This window comes from Oncorhynchus kisutch, linkage group LG17 (genome assembly GCF_002021735.2).
Source record: "Oncorhynchus kisutch isolate 150728-3 linkage group LG17, Okis_V2, whole genome shotgun sequence".
Taxonomy (NCBI): domain Eukaryota; kingdom Metazoa; phylum Chordata; class Actinopteri; order Salmoniformes; family Salmonidae; genus Oncorhynchus; species Oncorhynchus kisutch.
This window is the reverse complement of record NC_034190.2, coordinates 71,440,489-71,460,950: the sequence shown is the minus strand read 5'-3', so window position 1 is coordinate 71,460,950 and position 20,462 is coordinate 71,440,489. Positions and strand designations below refer to the sequence as shown.

Sequence of the window (20,462 nt, the reverse complement as noted above, 5' to 3'; positions counted from 1 at the left end):
AACGTCAACCCTAACCCTAGCGTCAACCCTAACCCTAGCGTCAACCCTAACCCTAGCGTCAACCCTAACCATAGCGTCAACACTAACCCTAGCTTCAACCCTAACCCTACCTTCAAACCTAACCCTAGCTTCAACCCTAACCCTAGCATCAACCCTAACACTAACCCTAGCTTCAACCCTAACCCTACCTTCAACCCTAACCCTAGCATCAACCCTAACCCTAACCCTAGCGTCAACCCTAACCCTAACCCTAGCGTCAACACTAACCCTAACGTCAACCCTAACAATAGCGTCAACCCTAACCCTAGCTTCAACCCTAACCCTAACCCTGGCGTCAACACTAACCCTAGCTTCAACACTAACCCTAGCTTCAACCCTAACCTTAGCTTCAACCCTAACCCTAGCTTCAACCCTAACCCTAGCTTCAACTCTAACCCTAGCGTCAACCCTAACCCTAGCGTCAACCCTAACCCTAACCCTAGCGTCAACCCTAACCCTAACCCTAGCGTCAACCCTAACCCTAGCGTCAACCCTAACCCTAACCCTAGCGTCAACACTAACCCTAACATCAACCCTAAACCTAGCGTCAACCCTAACCCTAGCTTCAACCCTAACCCTAGCTTCAACCCTAACCCTAGCATCAACCCTAACCCTAACCCTAGCGTCAACCCTAACCCTACCTTCAACACTAACCCTAGCGTCAACCCTAACCCTAGCGTCAACCCTAACCCTAACCCTAGCGTCAACCCTAACCCTAGCGTCAACACTAACTCTAGCTTCAACCCTAACCCTAGCTTCAACTCTAACCCTAGCTTCAACCCTAACCCTAGCGTCAACCCTAACCCTAACCCTAGCGTCAACCCTAACCCTAACCCTAGCGTCAACACTAACCCTAACGTCAACCCTAACCCTAGCGTCAACCCTAACCCTAACGTCAACCCTAACCGTAGCGTCAACCCTAACCCTAGCTTCAACCCTAACCCTAGCTTCAACCCTAACCCTAGCTTCAAGCCTAACCCTAGCTTCAACCCTAACCCTAGCGTCAACCCTAACCCTAACCCTAGCGTCAACCCTAACCCTACCTTCAACCCTAATCCTAGCTTCAACCTTAACCCTAGCTTCAACCCTAACCTAGCGTCAACCCTAACCCTAGCTTCAACCCTAACCCTAGCTTCAACCCTAACCCTAGCGTCAACACTAACCCTAACATCAACCCTAACCCTAGCTTCAACTCTAACCCTAGCGTCAACCCTAACCCTAACCCTAGCGTCAACCCTAACCCTAACCCTAGCGTCAACACTAACCCTAACATCAATCCTAACCCTAGCGTCAACCCTAACCCTAGCTTCAACCCTAACCCTAGCTTCAACCCTAACCCTAGCGTCAACCCTAACCCTACCTTCAACCCTAACCCTAGCGTCAACCCTAACCCTAGCGTCAACCCTAACCCTAGCTTCAACCCTAACCCTAGCGTCAACCCTAACCCTAGCGTCAACCCTAAACCTAGCGTCAACACTAACCCTAACGTCAACCCTAACCGTAGCGTCAACCCTAACCCTAGCTTCAACCCTAACCCTAGCTTCAACCCTAACCCTAGCTTCAAGCCTAACCCTAGCTTCAACCCTAACCCTAGCGTCAACCCTAACCCTAACCCTAGCGTCAACCCTAACCCTACCTTCAACCCTAATCCTAGCTTCAACCTTAACCCTAGCTTCAACCCTAACCCTAGCGTCAACCCTAACCCTAGCTTCAACCCTAACCCTAGCTTCAACCCTAACCCTAGCGTCAACACTAACCCTAACATCAACCCTAACCCTAGCTTCAACTCTAACCCTAGCGTCAACCCTAACCCTAACCCTAGCGTCAACCCTAACCCTAACCCTAGCGTCAACACTAACCCTAACATCAATCCTAACCCTAGCGTCAACCCTAACCCTAGCTTCAACCCTAACCCTAGCTTCAACCCTAACCCTAGCGTCAACCCTAACCCTACCTTCAACCCTAACCCTAGCGTCAACCCTAACCCTAGCGTCAACCCTAACCCTAACCCTAGCGTCAACCCTAACCCTAGCGTCAACACTAACCCTAGCTTCAACCCTAACCCTACCTTCAACCCTAACCCTAGCTTCAACCCTAACCCTAACCCTAGCATCAACCCTAACCTTAACCCTAGCGTCAACACTAACCCTAACGTCAACCCTAACCCTAGCGTCAACCCTAACCCTAGCGTCAACCCTAACCCTAGCGTCAACCCTAACCCTAGCGTCAACCCTAACCATAGCGTCAACACTAACCCTAGCTTCAACCCTAACCCTACCTTCAAACCTAACCCTAGCTTCAACCCTAACCCTAGCATCAACCCTAACACTAACCCTAGCTTCAACCCTAACCCTACCTTCAACCCTAACCCTAGCATCAACCCTAACCCTAACCCTAGCGTCAACCCTAACCCTAACCCTAGCGTCAACACTAACCCTAACGTCAACCCTAACAATAGCGTCAACCCTAACCCTAGCTTCAACCCTAACCCTAACCCTGGCGTCAACACTAACCCTAGCTTCAACACTAACCCTAGCTTCAACCCTAACCTTAGCTTCAACCCTAACCCTAGCTTCAACCCTAACCCTAGCTTCAACTCTAACCCTAGCGTCAACCCTAACCCTAGCGTCAACCCTAACCCTAACCCTAGCGTCAACCCTAACCCTAACCCTAGCGTCAACCCTAACCCTAGCGTCAACCCTAACCCTAACCCTAGCGTCAACACTAACCCTAACATCAACCCTAAACCTAGCGTCAACCCTAACCCTAGCTTCAACCCTAACCCTAGCTTCAACCCTAACCCTAGCATCAACCCTAACCCTAACCCTAGCGTCAACCCTAACCCTACCTTCAACACTAACCCTAGCGTCAACCCTAACCCTAGCGTCAACCCTAACCCTAACCCTAGCGTCAACCCTAACCCTAGCGTCAACACTAACTCTAGCTTCAACCCTAACCCTAGCTTCAACTCTAACCCTAGCTTCAACCCTAACCCTAGCGTCAACCCTAACCCTAACCCTAGCGTCAACCCTAACCCTAACCCTAGCGTCAACACTAACCCTAACGTCAACCCTAACCCTAGCGTCAACCCTAACCCTAACGTCAACCCTAACCGTAGCGTCAACCCTAACCCTAGCTTCAACCCTAACCCTAGCTTCAACCCTAACCCTAGCTTCAAGCCTAACCCTAGCTTCAACCCTAACCCTAGCGTCAACCCTAACCCTAACCCTAGCGTCAACCCTAACCCTACCTTCAACCCTAATCCTAGCTTCAACCTTAACCCTAGCTTCAACCCTAACCCTAGCGTCAACCCTAACCCTAGCTTCAAACCCTAACCCTAGCTTCAACCCTAACCCTAGCGTCAACACTAACCCTAACATCAACCCTAACCCTAGCTTCAACTCTAACCCTAGCGTCAACCCTAACCCTAACCCTAGCGTCAACCCTAACCCTAACCCTAGCGTCAACACTAACCCTAACATCAATCCTAACCCTAGCGTCAACCCTAACCCTAGCTTCAACCCTAACCCTAGCTTCAAACCCTAACCCTAGCGTCAACCCTAACCCTACCTTCAACCCTAACCCTAGCGTCAACCCTAACCCTAGCGTCAACCCTAACCCTAGCTTCAACCCTAACCCTAGCGTCAACCCTAACCCTAGCGTCAACCCTAAACCTAGCGTCAACACTAACCCTAACGTCAACCCTAACCGTAGCGTCAACCCTAACCCTAGCTTCAACCCTAACCCTAGCTTCAACCCTAACCCTAGCTTCAAGCCTAACCCTAGCTTCAACCCTAACCCTAGCGTCAACCCTAACCCTAACCCTAGCGTCAACCCTAACCCTACCTTCAACCCTAATCCTAGCTTCAACCTTAACCCTAGCTTCAACCCTAACCCTAGCGTCAACCCTAACCCTAGCTTCAACCCTAACCTAGCTTCAACCCTAACCCTAGCGTCAACACTAACCCTAACATCAACCCTAACCCTAGCTTCAACTCTAACCCTAGCGTCAACCCTAACCCTAACCCTAGCGTCAACCCTAACCCTAACCCTAGCGTCAACACTAACCCTAACATCAATCCTAACCCTAGCGTCAACCCTAACCCTAGCTTCAACCCTAACCCTAGCTTCAACCCTAACCCTAGCGTCAACCCTAACCCTACCTTCAACCCTAACCCTAGCGTCAACCCTAACCCTAGCGTCAACCCTAACCCTAACCCTAGCGTCAACCCTAACCCTAGCGTCAACACTAACCCTAGCTTCAACCCTAACCCTACCTTCAACCCTAACCCTAGCTTCAACCCTAACCCTAACCCTAGCATCAACCCTAACCTTAACCCTAGCGTCAACACTAACCCTAACGTCAACCCTAACCCTAGCGTCAACCCTAACCCTAGCTTCAACCCTAACCCTAGCGTCAACACTAACCCTAGCGTCAACACTAACCCTAGCTTCAACCCTAACCCTAGCTTTAACCCTAGCTTCAACCCTAACCCTAGCTTCAACCCTAACCCTAGCGTCAACCCTAACCCTAACCCTAGCGTCAACCCTAACCCTAGCGTCAACACTAACCCTAACGTCAACCCTAAATGTAGCGTCAACCCTAACCCTAGCTTCAACCCTAACCCTAGCTTCAACCGTAACCCTAGCTTCAACCCTAAACCTAGCGTTAACCCTAACCCTAGCGTCAACCCTAACCCTACCTTCAACCCTAATCCTATCTTCAACCTTAACCCTAGCTTCAACCCTAACCCTAGCGTCAACACTAACCCTAGCTTCAACCCTAACCCTATCTTCAACCCTAACCCTAGCGTCAACACTAATCCTAACATCAACTCTAACCCTAGCTTCAACCCTAACCCTAGAGTCAACCCTAACCCTAGCTTCAACCCTAACCCTAGCTTCAACCCTAACCCTAGCGTCAACCCTAACCCTAGCTTCAACCCTAACCCTAGCTTCAACCCTAACCCTAGCGTCAACCCTAACCCTAACCCTAGCGTCAACCCTAACCCTAGCGTCAACACTAACCCTAACGTCAATACGCTGACTTCTTTCCTGTTGGGAACGTATACATTTCCCAGATTGACCTTTTCCTGTAACATACAGTATATATATATATATGTAACACAGGTACGCTCTTTACTATTGCTCTTCCAGCTAACCCTAGCGTCAACCCTAACCCTACCTTCAACCCTAACCCTAGCTTCAACCTTAACCCTATCTTCAACCCTAACCCTAGCATCAACCCTAACCCTAGCTTCAACCCTAACCCTAGCTTCAACCCTAACCCTAGCGTCAACACTAACCCTAACATCAACCCTAACCCTAGCTTCAACCCTAACCCTAGCGTCAACCCTAACCCTAGCGTCAACCCTAACCCTAGCTTCAACCCTAACCCTAGCGTCAACACTAACCCTAACCCTAGCATCAACACTAACCCTAACCCTAGCGTCAACACTAACCCTAGCTTCAACCCTAACCCTAGCTTCAACCCTAACCCTAGCGTCAACCCTAACCCTAGCTTCAACCCTAACCCTAGCTTCAACCCTAACCCTAGCGTCAACCCTAACCCTAGCTTCAACCCTAACGTCAACCCTAACCCTAGCTTCAGTCCTAACCCTGGCATCAACCCTAACACTAACACTAGCTTCAACCCTAACCCTACCTTCAAACCTAACCCTAGCTTCAACCCTAACCCTAGCATCAACCCTAACCCTAACCCTAGCGTCAACCCTAACCCTAACCCTAGCGTCAACACTAACCCTAACGTCAACCCTAACAATAGCGTCAACCCTAACCCTAGCTTCAACCCTAACCCTAACCCTGGCGTCAACATTAACCCTAGCGTCAACACTAACCCTAGCTTCAACCCTAACCTTAGCTTCAACCCTAACCCTAGCTTCAACCCTAACCCTAGCTTCAACTCTAACCCTAGCGTCAACCCTAACCCTAGCGTCAACCCTAACCCTAACCCTAGCGTCAACCCTAACCCTAACCCTAGCGTCAACCCTAACCCTAGCGTCAACCCTAACCCTAACCCTAGCGTCAACACTAACCCTAACATCAACCCTAAACCTAGCGTCAACCCTAACCCTAGCTTCAACCCTAACCCTAGCTTCAACCCTAACCCTAGCATCAACCCTAACCCTAACCCTAGCGTCAACCCTAACCCTACCTTCAACACTAACCCTAGCGTCAACCCTAACCCTAGCGTCAACCCTAACCCTAACCCTAGCGTCAACCCTAACCCTAGCGTCAACACTAACTCTAGCTTCAACCCTAACCCTAGCTTCAACTCTAACCCTAGCTTCAACCCTAACCCTAGCGTCAACCCTAACCCTAACCCTAGCGTCAACCCTAACCCTAACCCTAGCGTCAACACTAACCCTAACGTCAACCCTAACCCTAGCGTCAACCCTAACCCTAGCTTCAACCCTAACCCTAGCGTCAACACTAACCCTAGCGTCAACACTAACCCTAGCTTCAACCCTAACCCTAGCTTCAACCCTAACCCTAGCTTCAACCCTAACCCTAGCTTCAAACCCTAACCCTAGCGTCAACCCTAACCCTAGCGTCAACCCTAACCCTAGCGTCAACACTAACCCTAACGTCAACCCTAACCGTAGCGTCAACCCTAACCCTAGCTTCAACCCTAACCCTAGCTTCAACCCTAACCCTAGCTTCAAGCCTAACCCTAGCTTCAACCCTAACCCTAGCGTCAACCCTAACCCTAACCCTAGCGTCAACCCTAACCCTACCTTCAACCCTAATCCTAGCTTCAACCTTAACCCTAGCTTCAACCCTAACCCTAGCGTCAACTCTAACCCTAGCTTCAACCCTAACCCTAGCTTCAACCCTAACCCTAGCGTCAACACTAACCCTAACATCAACCCTAACCCTAGCTTCAACTCTAACCCTAGCGTCAACCCTAACCCTAACCCTAGCGTCAACCCTAACCCTAACCCTAGCGTCAACACTAACCCTAACATCAATCCTAACCCTAGCGTCAACCCTAACCCTAGCTTCAACCCTAACCCTAGCTTCAACCCTAACCCTAGCGTCAACCCTAACCCTACCTTCAACCCTAACCCTAGCGTCAACCCTAACCCTAGCGTCAACCCTAACCCTAACCCTAGCGTCAACCCTAACCCTAGCGTCAACACTAACCCTAGCTTCAACCCTAACCCTACCTTCAACCCTAACCCTAGCTTCAACCCTAACCCTAACCCTAGCATCAACCCTAACCTTAACCCTAGCGTCAACACTAACCCTAACGTCAACCCTAACCCTAGAGTCAACCCTAACCCTAGCTTCAACCCTAACCCTAGCGTCAACACTAACCCTAGCGTCAACACTAACCCTAGCTTCAACCCTAACCCTAGCTTTAACCCTAGCTTCAACCCTAACCCTAGCTTCAACCCTAACCCTAGCGTCAACCCTAACCCTAACCCTAGCGTCAACCCTAACCCTAGCGTCAACACTAACCCTAACGTCAACCCTAAATGTAGCGTCAACCCTAACCCTAGCTTCAACCCTAACCCTAGCTTCAACCCTAACCCTAGCTTCAACCCTAAACCTAGCGTTAACCCTAACCCTAGCGTCAACCCTAACCCTACCTTCAACCCTAATCCTATCTTCAACCTTAACCCTATCTTCAACCCTAACCCTAGCGTCAACACTAACCCTAGCTTCAACCGTAACCCTATCTTCAACCCTAACCCTAGCGTCAACACTAATCCTAACATCAACTCTAACCCTAGCTTCAACCCTAACCCTAGAGTCAACCCTAACCCTAGCTTCAACCCTAACCCTAGCTTCAACCCTAACCCTAGCGTCAACCCTAACCCTAGCTTCAACCCTAACCCTAGCTTCAACCCTAACCCTAGCGTCAACCCTAACCCTAGCGTCAACCCTAACCCTAGCGTCAACACTAACCCTAACGTCAATACGCTGACTTCTTTCCTGTTGGGAACGTATACATTTCCCAGATTGACCTTTTCCTGTAACATACAGTATATATATATATATGTAACACAGGTACGCTCTTTACTATTGCTCTTCCAGCTAACCCTAGCGTCAACCCTAACCCTACCTTCAACCCTAACCCTAGCTTCAACCTTAACCCTATCTTCAACCCTAACCCTAGCATCAACCCTAACCCTAGCTTCAACCCTAACCCTAGCTTCAACCCTAACCCTAGCGTCAACACTAACCCTAACATCAACCCTAACCCTAGCTTCAACCCTAACCCTAGCGTCAACCCTAACCCTAGCGTCAACCCTAACCCTAGCTTCAACCCTAACCCTAGCGTCAACACTAACCCTAACCCTAGCATCAACACTAACCCTAACCCTAGCGTCAACACTAACCCTAGCTTCAACCCTAACCCTAGCTTCAACCCTAACCCTAGCGTCAACCCTAACCCTAGCTTCAACCCTAACCCTAGCTTCAACCCTAACCCTAGCGTCAACCCTAACCCTAGCTTCAACCCTAACGTCAACCCTAACCCTAGCTTCAGTCCTAACCCTAGCGTCAACCCTAAGCCTAGCTTCAACCCTAACCCTAGCTTCAACCCTAACCCTAGCGTCAACCCTAACCCTAGCTTCAACCCTAACCCTAACCCTATAGCGTCAACACTAACCCTAACCCTAGCGTCAACACTAACCCTAACCCTATAGCGTCAACACTAACCCTAACCCTAGCGTCAACACTAACCCTAACCCTATAGCGTCAACACTAACCCTAACCCTAGCGTCAACACTAACCCTAACCCTAGCGTCAACCCTAACCCTACCTTCAACCCTAACCCTAGCGTCAGCCCTAACCCTAGCTTCAACCCTAACCCTAGCTTCAACCCTAACCCTAGCGTCAACACTAACCCTAACGTCAACCCTAACCCTAGCTTCAACCCTAACCCTAGCGTCAACCTTAACCCTAGCGTCAACCCTAACCCTAGCTTCAACCCTAACCCTAGCGTCAACACTAACACTAACCCTAGCGTCAACACTAACCCTAGTTTCAACCCTAACCCTAGCTTCAACCCTAACCCTAGCGTCAACCCTAACCCTAGCTTCAACCCTAACCCTAGCTTCAACCCTAACCCTAGCGTCAACCCTAACCCTAGCTTCAACCCTAACCCTAGCGTCAACCCTAACCCTAGCTTCAGTCCTAACCCTAGCGTCAACCCTAAGCCTAGCTTCAACCCTAACCCTAGCTTCAACCCTAACCCTAGCGTCAACCCTAACCCTAGCTTCAACCCTAACCCTATAGCGTCAACACTAACCCTAACCCTAGCGTCAACACTAACCCTAACCCTATAGCGTCAACACTAACCCTAACCCTAGCGTCAACACTAACCCTAACCCTATAGCGTCAACACTAACCCTAACCCTAGCGTCAACACTAACCCTAACCCTATAGCGTCAACACTAACCCTAACCCTAGCGTCAACACTAACCCTAACCCTATAGCGTCAACACTAACCCTAACCCTAGCGTCAACACTAACCCTAACCCTATAGCGTCAACACTAACCCTAACCCTAGCGTCAACACTAACACTAACCCTAACCCTAGCGTCAACACTAACCATAACCCTATAGCGTCAACACTAACCCTAACCCTAGCTTCAACCCTAACCCTAACCCTATAGCGTCAACACTAACCCTAACCCTAGCATCAACACTAACACTAACCCTAACCCTAGCGTCAACACTAACCCTAACCCTATAGAGTCAGAACTAACCCTAACCCTAGCTTCAACTCTAACCCTAACCCTATAGCGTCAACACTAACCCTAACCCTAGCGTCAACACTAACCCTAACCCTAGCGTCAACACTAACCCTAACCCTAGCTTCAACCCTAACCCTAACCCTAGCGTCAACACTAACCCTAACCCTATAGCGTCAACACTAACCCTAACCGTAGCTTCAACCCTAACCCTAGCGTCAACCCTAACCCTAACCCTAGCGTCAACCCTAACCCTAGCGTCAACACTAACCCTAACGTCAACCCTAACCGTAGCGTCAACCCTAACCCTAGCTTCAACCCTAACCCTACCTTCAACCCTAACCCTAGCGTCAACCCTAACCCTAACCCTAGCGTCAACCCTAACCCTACCTTCAACCCTAACCCTAGCTTCAACCTTAACCCTATCTTCAACCCTAACCCTAGCATCAACCCTAACCCTAGCTTCAACCCTAACCCTAGCTTCAACCCTAACCCTAGCGTCAACACTAACCCTAACATCAACCCTAACCCTAGCTTCAACCCTAACCCTAGCGTCAACCCTAACCCTAGCGTCAACCCTAACCCTAGCTTCAACCCTAACCCTAGCGTCAACACTAACCCTAACCCTAGCATCAACACTAACCCTAACCCTAGCGTCAACACTAACCCTAGCTTCAACCCTAACCCTAGCTTCAACCCTAACCCTAGCGTCAACCCTAACCCTAGCTTCAACCCTAACCCTAGCTTCAACCCTAACCCTAGCGTCAACCCTAACCCTAGCTTCAACCCTAACGTCAACCCTAACCCTAGCTTCAGTCCTAACCCTAGCGTCAACCCTAAGCCTAGCTTCAACCCTAACCCTAGCTTCAACCCTAACCCTAGCGTCAACCCTAACCCTAGCTTCAACCCTAACCCTAGCTTCAACACTAACCCTATAGCGTCAACACTAACCCTAACCCTAGCGTCAACACTAACCCTAACCCTATAGCGTCAACACTAACCCTAACCCTAGCGTCAACACTAACCCTAACCCTATAGCGTCAACACTAACCCTAACCCTAGCGTCAAAACTAACCCTAACCCTAGCGTCAACCCTAACCCTAGCTTCAACCCTAACCCTAGCTTCAACCCTAACCCTAGCGTCAACACTAACCCTAGCTTCAACCCTAACCCTAGCGTCAACCTTACCCCTAGCATCAACCCTAACCCTAGCTTCAACCCTAACCCTAGCGTCAACACTAACACTAACCCTAGCGTCAACACTAACCCTAGCTTCAACCCTAACCCTAGCTTCAACCCTAACCCTAGCGTCAACCCTAACCCTAACTTCAACCCTAACCCTAGCTTCAACCCTAACCCTAGCGTCAACCCTAACCCTAGCTTCAACCCTAACCCTAGCGTCAACCCTAACCCTAGCTTCAGTCCTAACCCTAGCGTCAACCCTAAGCCTAGCTTCAACCCTAACCCTAGCTTCAACCCTAACCCTAGCGTCAACCCTAACCCTAGCTTCAACCCTAACCCTAGCTTCAACCCTAACCCTAACCCTATAGCGTCAACACTAACCCTAACCCTAGCGTCAACACTAACCCTAACCCTATAGCGTCAACACTAACCCTAACCCTAGCGTCAACACTAACCCTAACCCTATAGCGTCAACACTAACCCTAACCCTAGCGTCAACACTAACCCTAACCCTATAGCGTCAACCCTAACCCTAGCGTCAACACTAACCCTAACCCTATAGCGTCAACACTAACCCTAACCCTATAGCGTCAACACTAACCCTAACCCTAGCGTCAACACTAACACTAACCCTAACCCTAGCGTCAACACTAACCCTAACCCTATAGCGTCAACACTAACCCTAACCCTATAGCGTCAACACTAACTCTAACCCTAGCGTCAACACTAACCCTAACCCTAGCGTCAACACTAACCCTAACCCTAGCGTCAACACTAACCCTAACCCTATAGCGTCAACACTAACCCTAACCCCAGCTTCAACCCTAACCCTAACCCTATAGCGTCAACACTAACCCTAACCCTAGCGTCAACACTAACCCTAACCCTAACCCTAGCGTCAACACCAACCCTAACCCTATAGCGTCAACACTAACCCGAACCCTAGCTTCAACCCTAACCCTAACCCTATAGCGTCAACACTAACCCTAACCCTAGCGTCAACACTAACCCTAACCCTAGCGTCAACACTAACCCTAACCCTAGCTTCAACCCTAACCCTAACCCTAGCGTCAACACTAACCCTAACCCTATAGCGTCAACACTAACCCTAACCGTAGCTTCAACCCTAACCCTAGCGTCAACCCTAACCCTAACCCTAGCGTCAACCCTAACCCTAGTGTCAACACTAACCCTAACGTCAACCCTAACCGTAGCGTCAACCCTAACCCTAGCTTCAACCCTAACCCTAGATTCAACCCTAACCCTACCTTCAACCCTAACCCTAGCGTCAACCCTAACCCTAACCCTAGCGTCAACCCTAACCCTACCTTCAACCCTAACCCTAGCTTCAACCTTAACCCTATCTTCAACCCTAACCCTAGCATAAACCCTAACCCTAGCTTCAACCCTAACCCTAGCTTCAACCCTAACCCTAGCGTCAACACTAACCCTAACATAAACCCTAACCCTAGCTTCAACCCTAACCCTAGCGTCAACCCTAACCCTAGCTTCAACCCTAACCCTATCGTCAACACTAACCCTAACATCAACCCTAACCCTAGCTTCAACCCTAACCCTAGCGTCAACCCTAACCCTAGCGTCAACACTAACCCTAACCCTAGCATCAACACTAACCCTAACCCTAGCGTCAACACTAACCCTAGCTTCAACCCTAACCCTAGCTTCAACCCTAACCCTAGCGTCAACCCTAACCCTAGCTTCAACCCTAACCCTAGCTTCAACCCTAACCCTAGCGTCAACCCTAACCCCTAGCTTCAACCCTAACGTCAACCCTAACCCTAGCTTCAGTCCTAACCCTAGCGTCAACCCTAACCCTAGCTTCAACCCTAACCCTAGCTTCAACCCTAACCCTAACCCTATAGCGTCAACACTAACCCTAACCCTAGCGTCAACACTAACCCTAACCCTATAGCGTCAACACTAACCCTAACCCTAGCGTCAACACTAACCCTAACCCTATAGCGTCAACACTAACCCTAACCCTAGCGTCAACACTAACCCTAACCCTAGCGTCAACCCTAACCCTACCTTCAAACCCTAACCCTAGCTTCAACCTTAACCCTAGCTTCAACCCTAACCCTAGCGTCAACCCTAACCCTAGCTTCAACCCTAACCCTAGCTTCAACCCTAACCCCTAGCATCAACACTAACCCTAACGTCAACCCCTAACCCTAGCTTCAACCCCTAACCCTAGCGTCAACACTAACACTAACCCTAGCATCAACACTAACCCTAGCTTCAACCCTAACCCTAGCTTCAACCCTAACCCTAGCGTCAACCCTAACCCTAGCTTCAACCCTAACCCTAGCTTCAACCCTAACCCTAGCGTCATCCCTAACCCTAGCTTCAACCCTAACCCTAGCGTCAACCCTAACCCTAGCTTCAGTCCTAACCCTAGCGTCAACCCTAACCCTAGCTTCAACCCTAACCCTAGCGTCAAACCTAACCCTAGCTTCAACCCTAACCCTAACCCTATAGCGTCAACACTAACCCTAACCCTAGCGTCAACACTAACCCTAACCCTATACCGTCAACACTAACCCTAACCCTAGCGTCAACACTAACCCTAACCCTATAGCGTCAACACTAACCCTAACCCTAGCGTCAACACTAACCCTAACCCTATAGCGTCAACACTAACCCTACCCTAAGCGTCAACACTAACCCTAACCCTATAGCGTCAACACTAACCCTAACCCTAGCGTCAACACTAACCCTAACCCTATAGCGTCAACACTAACCCTAACCTAGCGTCAACACTAACACTAACCCTAACCCTAGCGTCAACACTAACCCTAACCCTATAGCGTCAAACACTAACCCTAACCCTTTAGCGTCAACACTAACTCTAACCCTAGCGTCAACACTAACCCTAACCCTAGCGTCAACACTAACCCTAACCCTAGCGTCAACACTAACCCTAACCCTATAGCGTCAATACTAACCCTAACCCTAGCTTCAACCCTAACCCTAACCCTATAGCTCAACACTAACCCTAACCCTAGCGTCAACACTAACCCTAACCCTAACCCTAGCGTCAACACCAACCCTAACCCTATAGCGTCAACACTAACCCTAACCCTAGCTTCAACCCCTAACCCTAACCCTATAGCGTCAACACTAACCCTAACCCTAGCGTCAACACTAACCCTAACCCTAGCGTCAACACTAACCCTAACCCTAGCTTCAACCCTAACCCTAACCCTAGCGTCAACACTAACCCTAACCCTATAGCGTCAACACTAACCCTAACCGTAGCTTCAACCCTAACCCTAGCGTCAACCCTAACCCTAACCCTAGCGTCAACCCTAACCCTAGCGTCATCCCTAACCCTAGCTTCAAACCCTAACCCTAGCGTCAACCCTAACCCTAGCTTCAGTCCTAACCCTAGCGTCAACCCTAACCCTAGCTTCAACCCTAACCCTAGCGTCAACCCTAACCCTAGCTTCAACCCTAACCCTAACCCTATAGCGTCAACACTAACCCTAACCCTAGCGTCAACACTAACCCTAACCCTATAGCGTCAACACTAACCCTAACCCTAGCGTCAACACTAACCCTAACCCTATAGCGTCAACACTAACCCTAACCCTAGCGTCAACACTAACCCTAACCCTATAGCGTCAACACTAACCCTAACCCTAGCGTCAACACTAACCCTAACCCTATAGCGTCAACACTAACCCTAACCCTAGCGTCAACACTAACACTAACCCTAACCCTAGCGTCAACACTAACCCTAACCCTATAGCGTCAACACTAACCCTAACCCTATAGCGTCAACACTAACTCTAACCCTAGCGTCAACACTAACCCTAACCCTAGCGTCAACACTAACCCTAACCCTAGCGTCAACACTAACCCTAACCCTATAGCGTCAATACTAACCCTAACCCTAGCTTCAAACCCTAACCCTAACCCTATAGCGTCAACACTAACCCTAACCCTAGCGTCACACTAACCCTAACCCTAACCCTAGCGTCAACACCAACCCTAACCCTATAGCGTCAACACTAACCCTAACCCTAGCTTCAACCCTAACCCTAACCCTATAGCGTCAACACTAACCCTAACAACCTAGCGTCAACACTAACCTAACCCTAGCGTCAACACTAACCCTAACCCTAGCTTCAAACCCTAACCCTAACCCTAGCGTCAACACTAACCCTAACCCTATAGCGTCAACACTAACCCTAACCGTAGCTTCAACCCTAACCCTAGCGTCAACCCTAACCCTAACCCTAGCGTCAACCCTAACCTAGCGTCATCCCTAACCCTAGCTTCAACCCTAACCCTAGCGTCAACCCTAACCCTAGCTTCAGTCCTAACCCTAGCGTCAACCCTAACCCTAGCTTCAACCCTAACCCTAGCGTCAACCCTAACCCTAGCTTCAACCCTAAACCCTAACCCTATAGCGTCAACACTAACCCTAACCCTAGCGTCAACACTAACCCTAACCCTATACCGTCAACACTAACCCTAACCCTAGCGTCAACACTAACCCTAGCGTCATCCCTAACCCTAGCTTCAACCCTAACCCTAGCGTCAACCCTAACCCTAGCTTCAGTCCTAACCCTAGCGTCAACCCTAACCCTAGCTTCAACCCTAACCCTAGCGTCAATCCTAACCCTAGCTTCAACCTAACCCTAACCCTATAGCGTCAACACTAACCCTAACCCTAGCGTCAACACTAACCCTAACCCTATACCGTCAACACTAACCCTAACCCTATAGCGTCAACACTAACCCTAACCCTAGCGTCAACACTAACACTAACCCTAACCCTAGCGTCAACACTAACCCTAACCCTATAGCGTCAACACTAACCCTAACCCTATAGCGTCCAACACTAACTCTAACCCTAGCGTCAACACTAACCCTAACCCTAGCGTCAACACTAACCCTAACCCTAGCGTCAACACTAACCCTAACCCTATAGCGTCAATACTAACCCTAACCCTAGCTTCAACCCTAACCCTAACCCTATAGCGTCAACACTAACCCTAACCCTAGCGTCAACACTAACCCTAACCCTAACCCTAGCGTCAACACCAACCCTAACCCTATAGCGTCAACACTAACCCTAACCCTAGCTTCAACCCTAACCCTAACCCTATAGCGTCAACACTAACCCTAACCCTAGCGTCAACACTAACCCTAACCCTAGCGTCAACACTAACCCTAAACCCTAGCTTCAACCCTAACCCTAACCCTAGCGTCAACACTAACCCTAACCCTATAGCGTCAACACTAACCCTAACCGTAGCTTCAACCCTAACCCTAGCGTCAACCCTAACCCTAACCCTAGCGTCAACCCTAACCCTAGCGTCATCCCTAACCCTAGCTTCAACCCTAACCCTAGCGTCAACCCTAACCCTAGCTTCAGTCCTAACCCTAGCGTCAACCCTAACCCTAGCTTCAACCCTAACCCTAGCGTCAACCCTAACCCTAGCTTCAACCCTAACCCTAACCCTATAGCGTCACACTAACCCTAACCCTAGCGTCAACACTAACCCTAACCCTATAGCGTCAACACTAACCCTAACCCTAGCGTCAACACTAACCCTAACCCTATAGCGTCAACACTAACCCTAACCCTAGCGTCAACACTAACCCTAACCCTATAGCGTCAACACTAACCCTAACCCTAGCGTCAACACTAACCCTAAACCTATAGCGTCAACACCCTAACCCTAGCGTCAACACTAACACTAACGCCTAACCCTAGCGTCAACACTAACCCTAACCCTATAGCGTCAACACTAACCCTAACCCTATAGCGTCATAACACTAACTCTAACCCTAGCGTCAACCACTAACCCTAACCTAGCGTCAACACTAACCCTAACCCTAGCGTCAACACTAACCCTAACCCTATAGCGTCAATACTAACCCTAACCTAGCTTCAACCCTAACCCTAACCCTATAGCGTCAACACTAAACCCTAACCCTAGCGTCAACACTAACCCTAACCCTAACCCTAGCGTCAACAACCAACCCTAACCCTATAGCGTCAACACTAACCCTAACCCTAGCTTCAACCCTAACCCTAACCCTATAGCGTCAACACTAACCCTAACCCTAGCGTCAACACTAACCCTAACCCTAGCGTCAACACTAACCCTAACCCTAGCTTCAACCCTAACCCTAACCCTAGCGTCAACACTAACCCTAACCCTATAGCGTCAACACTAACCCTAACCGTAGCTTCAACCCTAACCCTAGCGTCAACCCTAACCCTAACCCTAGCGTCAACCCTAACCCTAGCGTCATCCCTAACCCTAGCTTCAACCCTAACCCTAGCGTCAACCCTAACCCTAGCTTCAGTCCTAACCCTAGCGTCAACCCTAACCCTAGCTTCAACCCTAACCCTAGCGTCAACCCTAACCCTAGCTTCAACCCTAACCCTAACCCTATAGCGTCAACACTAACCCTAAACCCTAGCGTCAACACTAACCCTAACCCTATACCGTCAACACTAACCCTAGCGTCATCCCTAACCCTAGCTTCAACCCTAACCCTAGCGTCAACCCTAACCCTAGCTTCAGTCCTAACCCTAGCGTCAACCCTAACCCTAGCTTCAACCCTAACCCTAGCGTCAACCCTAACCCTAGCTTCAACCCTAACCCTAACCCTATAGCGTCAACACTAACCCTAACCCTAGCGTCAACACTAACCCTAACCCTATACCGTCAACACTAACCCTAACCCTAGCGTCAACACTAACCCTAACCCTATAGCGTCAACACTAACCCTAACCCTAGCGTCAACACTAACCCTAACCCTATAGCGTCAACACTAACCCTAACCCTAGCGTCAACACTAACCCTAACCCTATAGCGTCAACACTAACCCTAACCTAGCGTCAACACTAACCCTAACCCGTATAGCGTCAACACTAACCCTAACCCTAGCGTCAACACTAACACTAACCCTAACCCTAGCGTCAACACTAACCCTAACCCTATAGCGTCAACACTAACCCTAACCCTATAGCGTCAACACTAACTCTAACCCTAGCGTCAACACTAACCCTAACCCTAGCGTCAACACTAACCCTAACCCTAGCGTCAACACTAACCCTAACCCTATAGCGTCAATACTAACCCTAACCCTAGCTTCAACCCTAACCCTAACCCTATAGCGTCAACACTAACCCTAACCCTAGCGTCAACACTAACCCTAACCCTAACCCTAGCGTCAACACCAACCCTAACCCTATAGCGTCAACACTAAACCCTAACCCTAGCTTCAACCCTAACCCTAACCCTATAGCGTCAACACTAACCCTAACCCTAGCGTCAACACTAACCCTAACCCTAGCGTCAACACTAACCCTAACCCTATAGCGTCAACACTAACCCTAACCGTAGCTTCAACCCTAACCCTAGCGTCAACCCTAACCCTAACCCTAGCGTCAACCCTAACCCTAGCGTCATCCCTAACCCTAGCTTCAACCCTAACCCTAGCGTCAACCCTAACCCTAGCTTCAGTCCTAACCCTAGCGTCAACCCTAACCCTAGCTTCAACCCTAACCCTAAGCGTCAACCCTAACCCTAGCTTCAAACCCTAACCCTAACCCTATAGCGTCAACACTAACCCTAACCCTAGCGTCAACACTAACCCTAACCCTATACCGTCAACACTAACCCTAACCCTAGCGTCAACACTACCCTAGCGTCATCCCTAACCCTAGCTTCAACCCTAACCCTAGCGTCAACCCTAACCCTAGCTTCAGTCCTAACCCTAGCGTCAACCCTAAACCCTAGCTTCAACCCTAACCCTAGCGTCAACCCTAACCCTAGCTTCAACCCTAACCCTAACCCTATAGCGTCAACACTAACCCTAACCCTAGCGTCAACACTAACCCTAACCCTATACCGTCAACACTAACCCTAACCCTAGCGTCAACACTACCCTAACCCTATAGCGTCAACACTAACCCTAACCCTAGCGTCAACACTAACCCTAACCCTATAGCGTCAACACTAACCCTAACCCTAGCGTCAACACTAACCCTAACCCTATAGCGTCAACACTAAACCCTAACCCTAGCGTCAACACTAACCCTAACCCTATAGCGTCAACACTAACCCTAACCCTAGCGTCACACTAACACTAACCCTAGCGTCAACACTAACCCTAACCCTATAGCGTCAACACTAAACCCTAAACCCTATAGCGTCAACACTAACTCTAACCCTAGCGTCAACACTAACCCTAACCCTAGCGTCAACACTAACCCTAACCCTAGCGTCAACACTAACCCTAACCCTATAGCGTCAATACTAACCCTAACCCTAGCTTCAACCCTAACCCTAACCCTATAGCGTCAACACTAACCCTAACCCTAGCGTCAACACTAACCCTAACCCTAACCCTAGCGTCAAACACCAACCCTAACCCTATAGCGTCAACACTAACCCTAACCCTAGCTTCAACCCTAACCCTAACCCTATAGCGTCAACACTAACCCTAACCATAGCGTCAACACTAACCCTAACCCTAGCGTCAACACTAACCCTAACCCTAGCTTCACCCTAACCCTAACCCTAGCGTCAACACTAACCCTAACCCTATAGCGTCCAACACTAACCCTAACCGTAGCTTCAACCCTAAACCTACCTAGCGTCAACCCTAACCCTAACCCTAGCGTCAACCCTAACCCTAGCGTCAACACTAACCCTAACGTCAACCCTAACCGTAGCGTCAACCCTAACCCTAGCTTCAACCCTAACCCTAGCTTCAACCCTAACCCTACCTTCAACCCTAACCCTAGCGTCAACCCTAACCCTAACCCTAGCGTCAACCCTAACCCTACCTTCAACCCTAACCCTAGCTTCAACCTTAACCCTATCTTCAACCCTAACCCTAGCATCAACCCTAACCCTAGCTTCAACCCTAACCCTAGCATCAACACTAACCCTAACCCTAGCGTCAACACTAACCCTAGCTTCAACCCTACCCTAGCTTCAACCCTAACCCTAGCGTCAACCCTAACCCTAGCTTCAACTTACCCTAACCCTAGCTTCAACCCTAACCCTAGAGTCAACCCTAACCCTAGCTTCAACCCTAACGTCAACCCTAACCCCTAGCTTCAGTCCTAACCCTAGCGTCAACCCTAAGCCTAGCTTCAACCCTAACCCTAGCTTCAACCCTAACCCTAGCGTCAACCCTAACCCTAACCCTATAGCGTCAACACTAACCCTAACCCTAGCGTCAACACTAACCCTAACCCTATAGCGTCAACACTAACCCTAACCCTAGCGTCAACACTAACCCTAACCCTATAGCGTCAACACTAACCCTAACCCTAGCGTCAACACTAACCCTAACCCTAGCGTCAACCCTAACCCTACCTTCAACCCTAACCCTAGCTTCAACCTTAACCCTAGCTTCAACCCTAACCCTAGCGTCAACCCTAACCCTAGCTTCAACCCTAACCCTAGCTTCAACCCTAACCCTAGCGTCAACACTAACCCTAACGTCAAC

At 49.6% G+C, this 20,462-nt stretch overlaps 1 protein-coding gene across 1 annotated transcript; it reads left to right on the top strand.

The window, feature by feature from the left end:
* Positions 1 to 456: 456 nt before the first annotated feature.
* LOC116354364 (sporozoite surface protein 2-like) lies at positions 457 to 2,432 on the top strand (the record flags this gene model as incomplete). The annotated part of the gene is made up of 2 exons (XM_031793329.1): positions 457 to 951; positions 1,812 to 2,432. Coding segments are annotated over 2 exons (1,116 nt in total), but the record flags the coding sequence as incomplete, so codon positions are not given.
* Between the last annotated feature and the right edge of the window lie 18,030 nt (positions 2,433 to 20,462).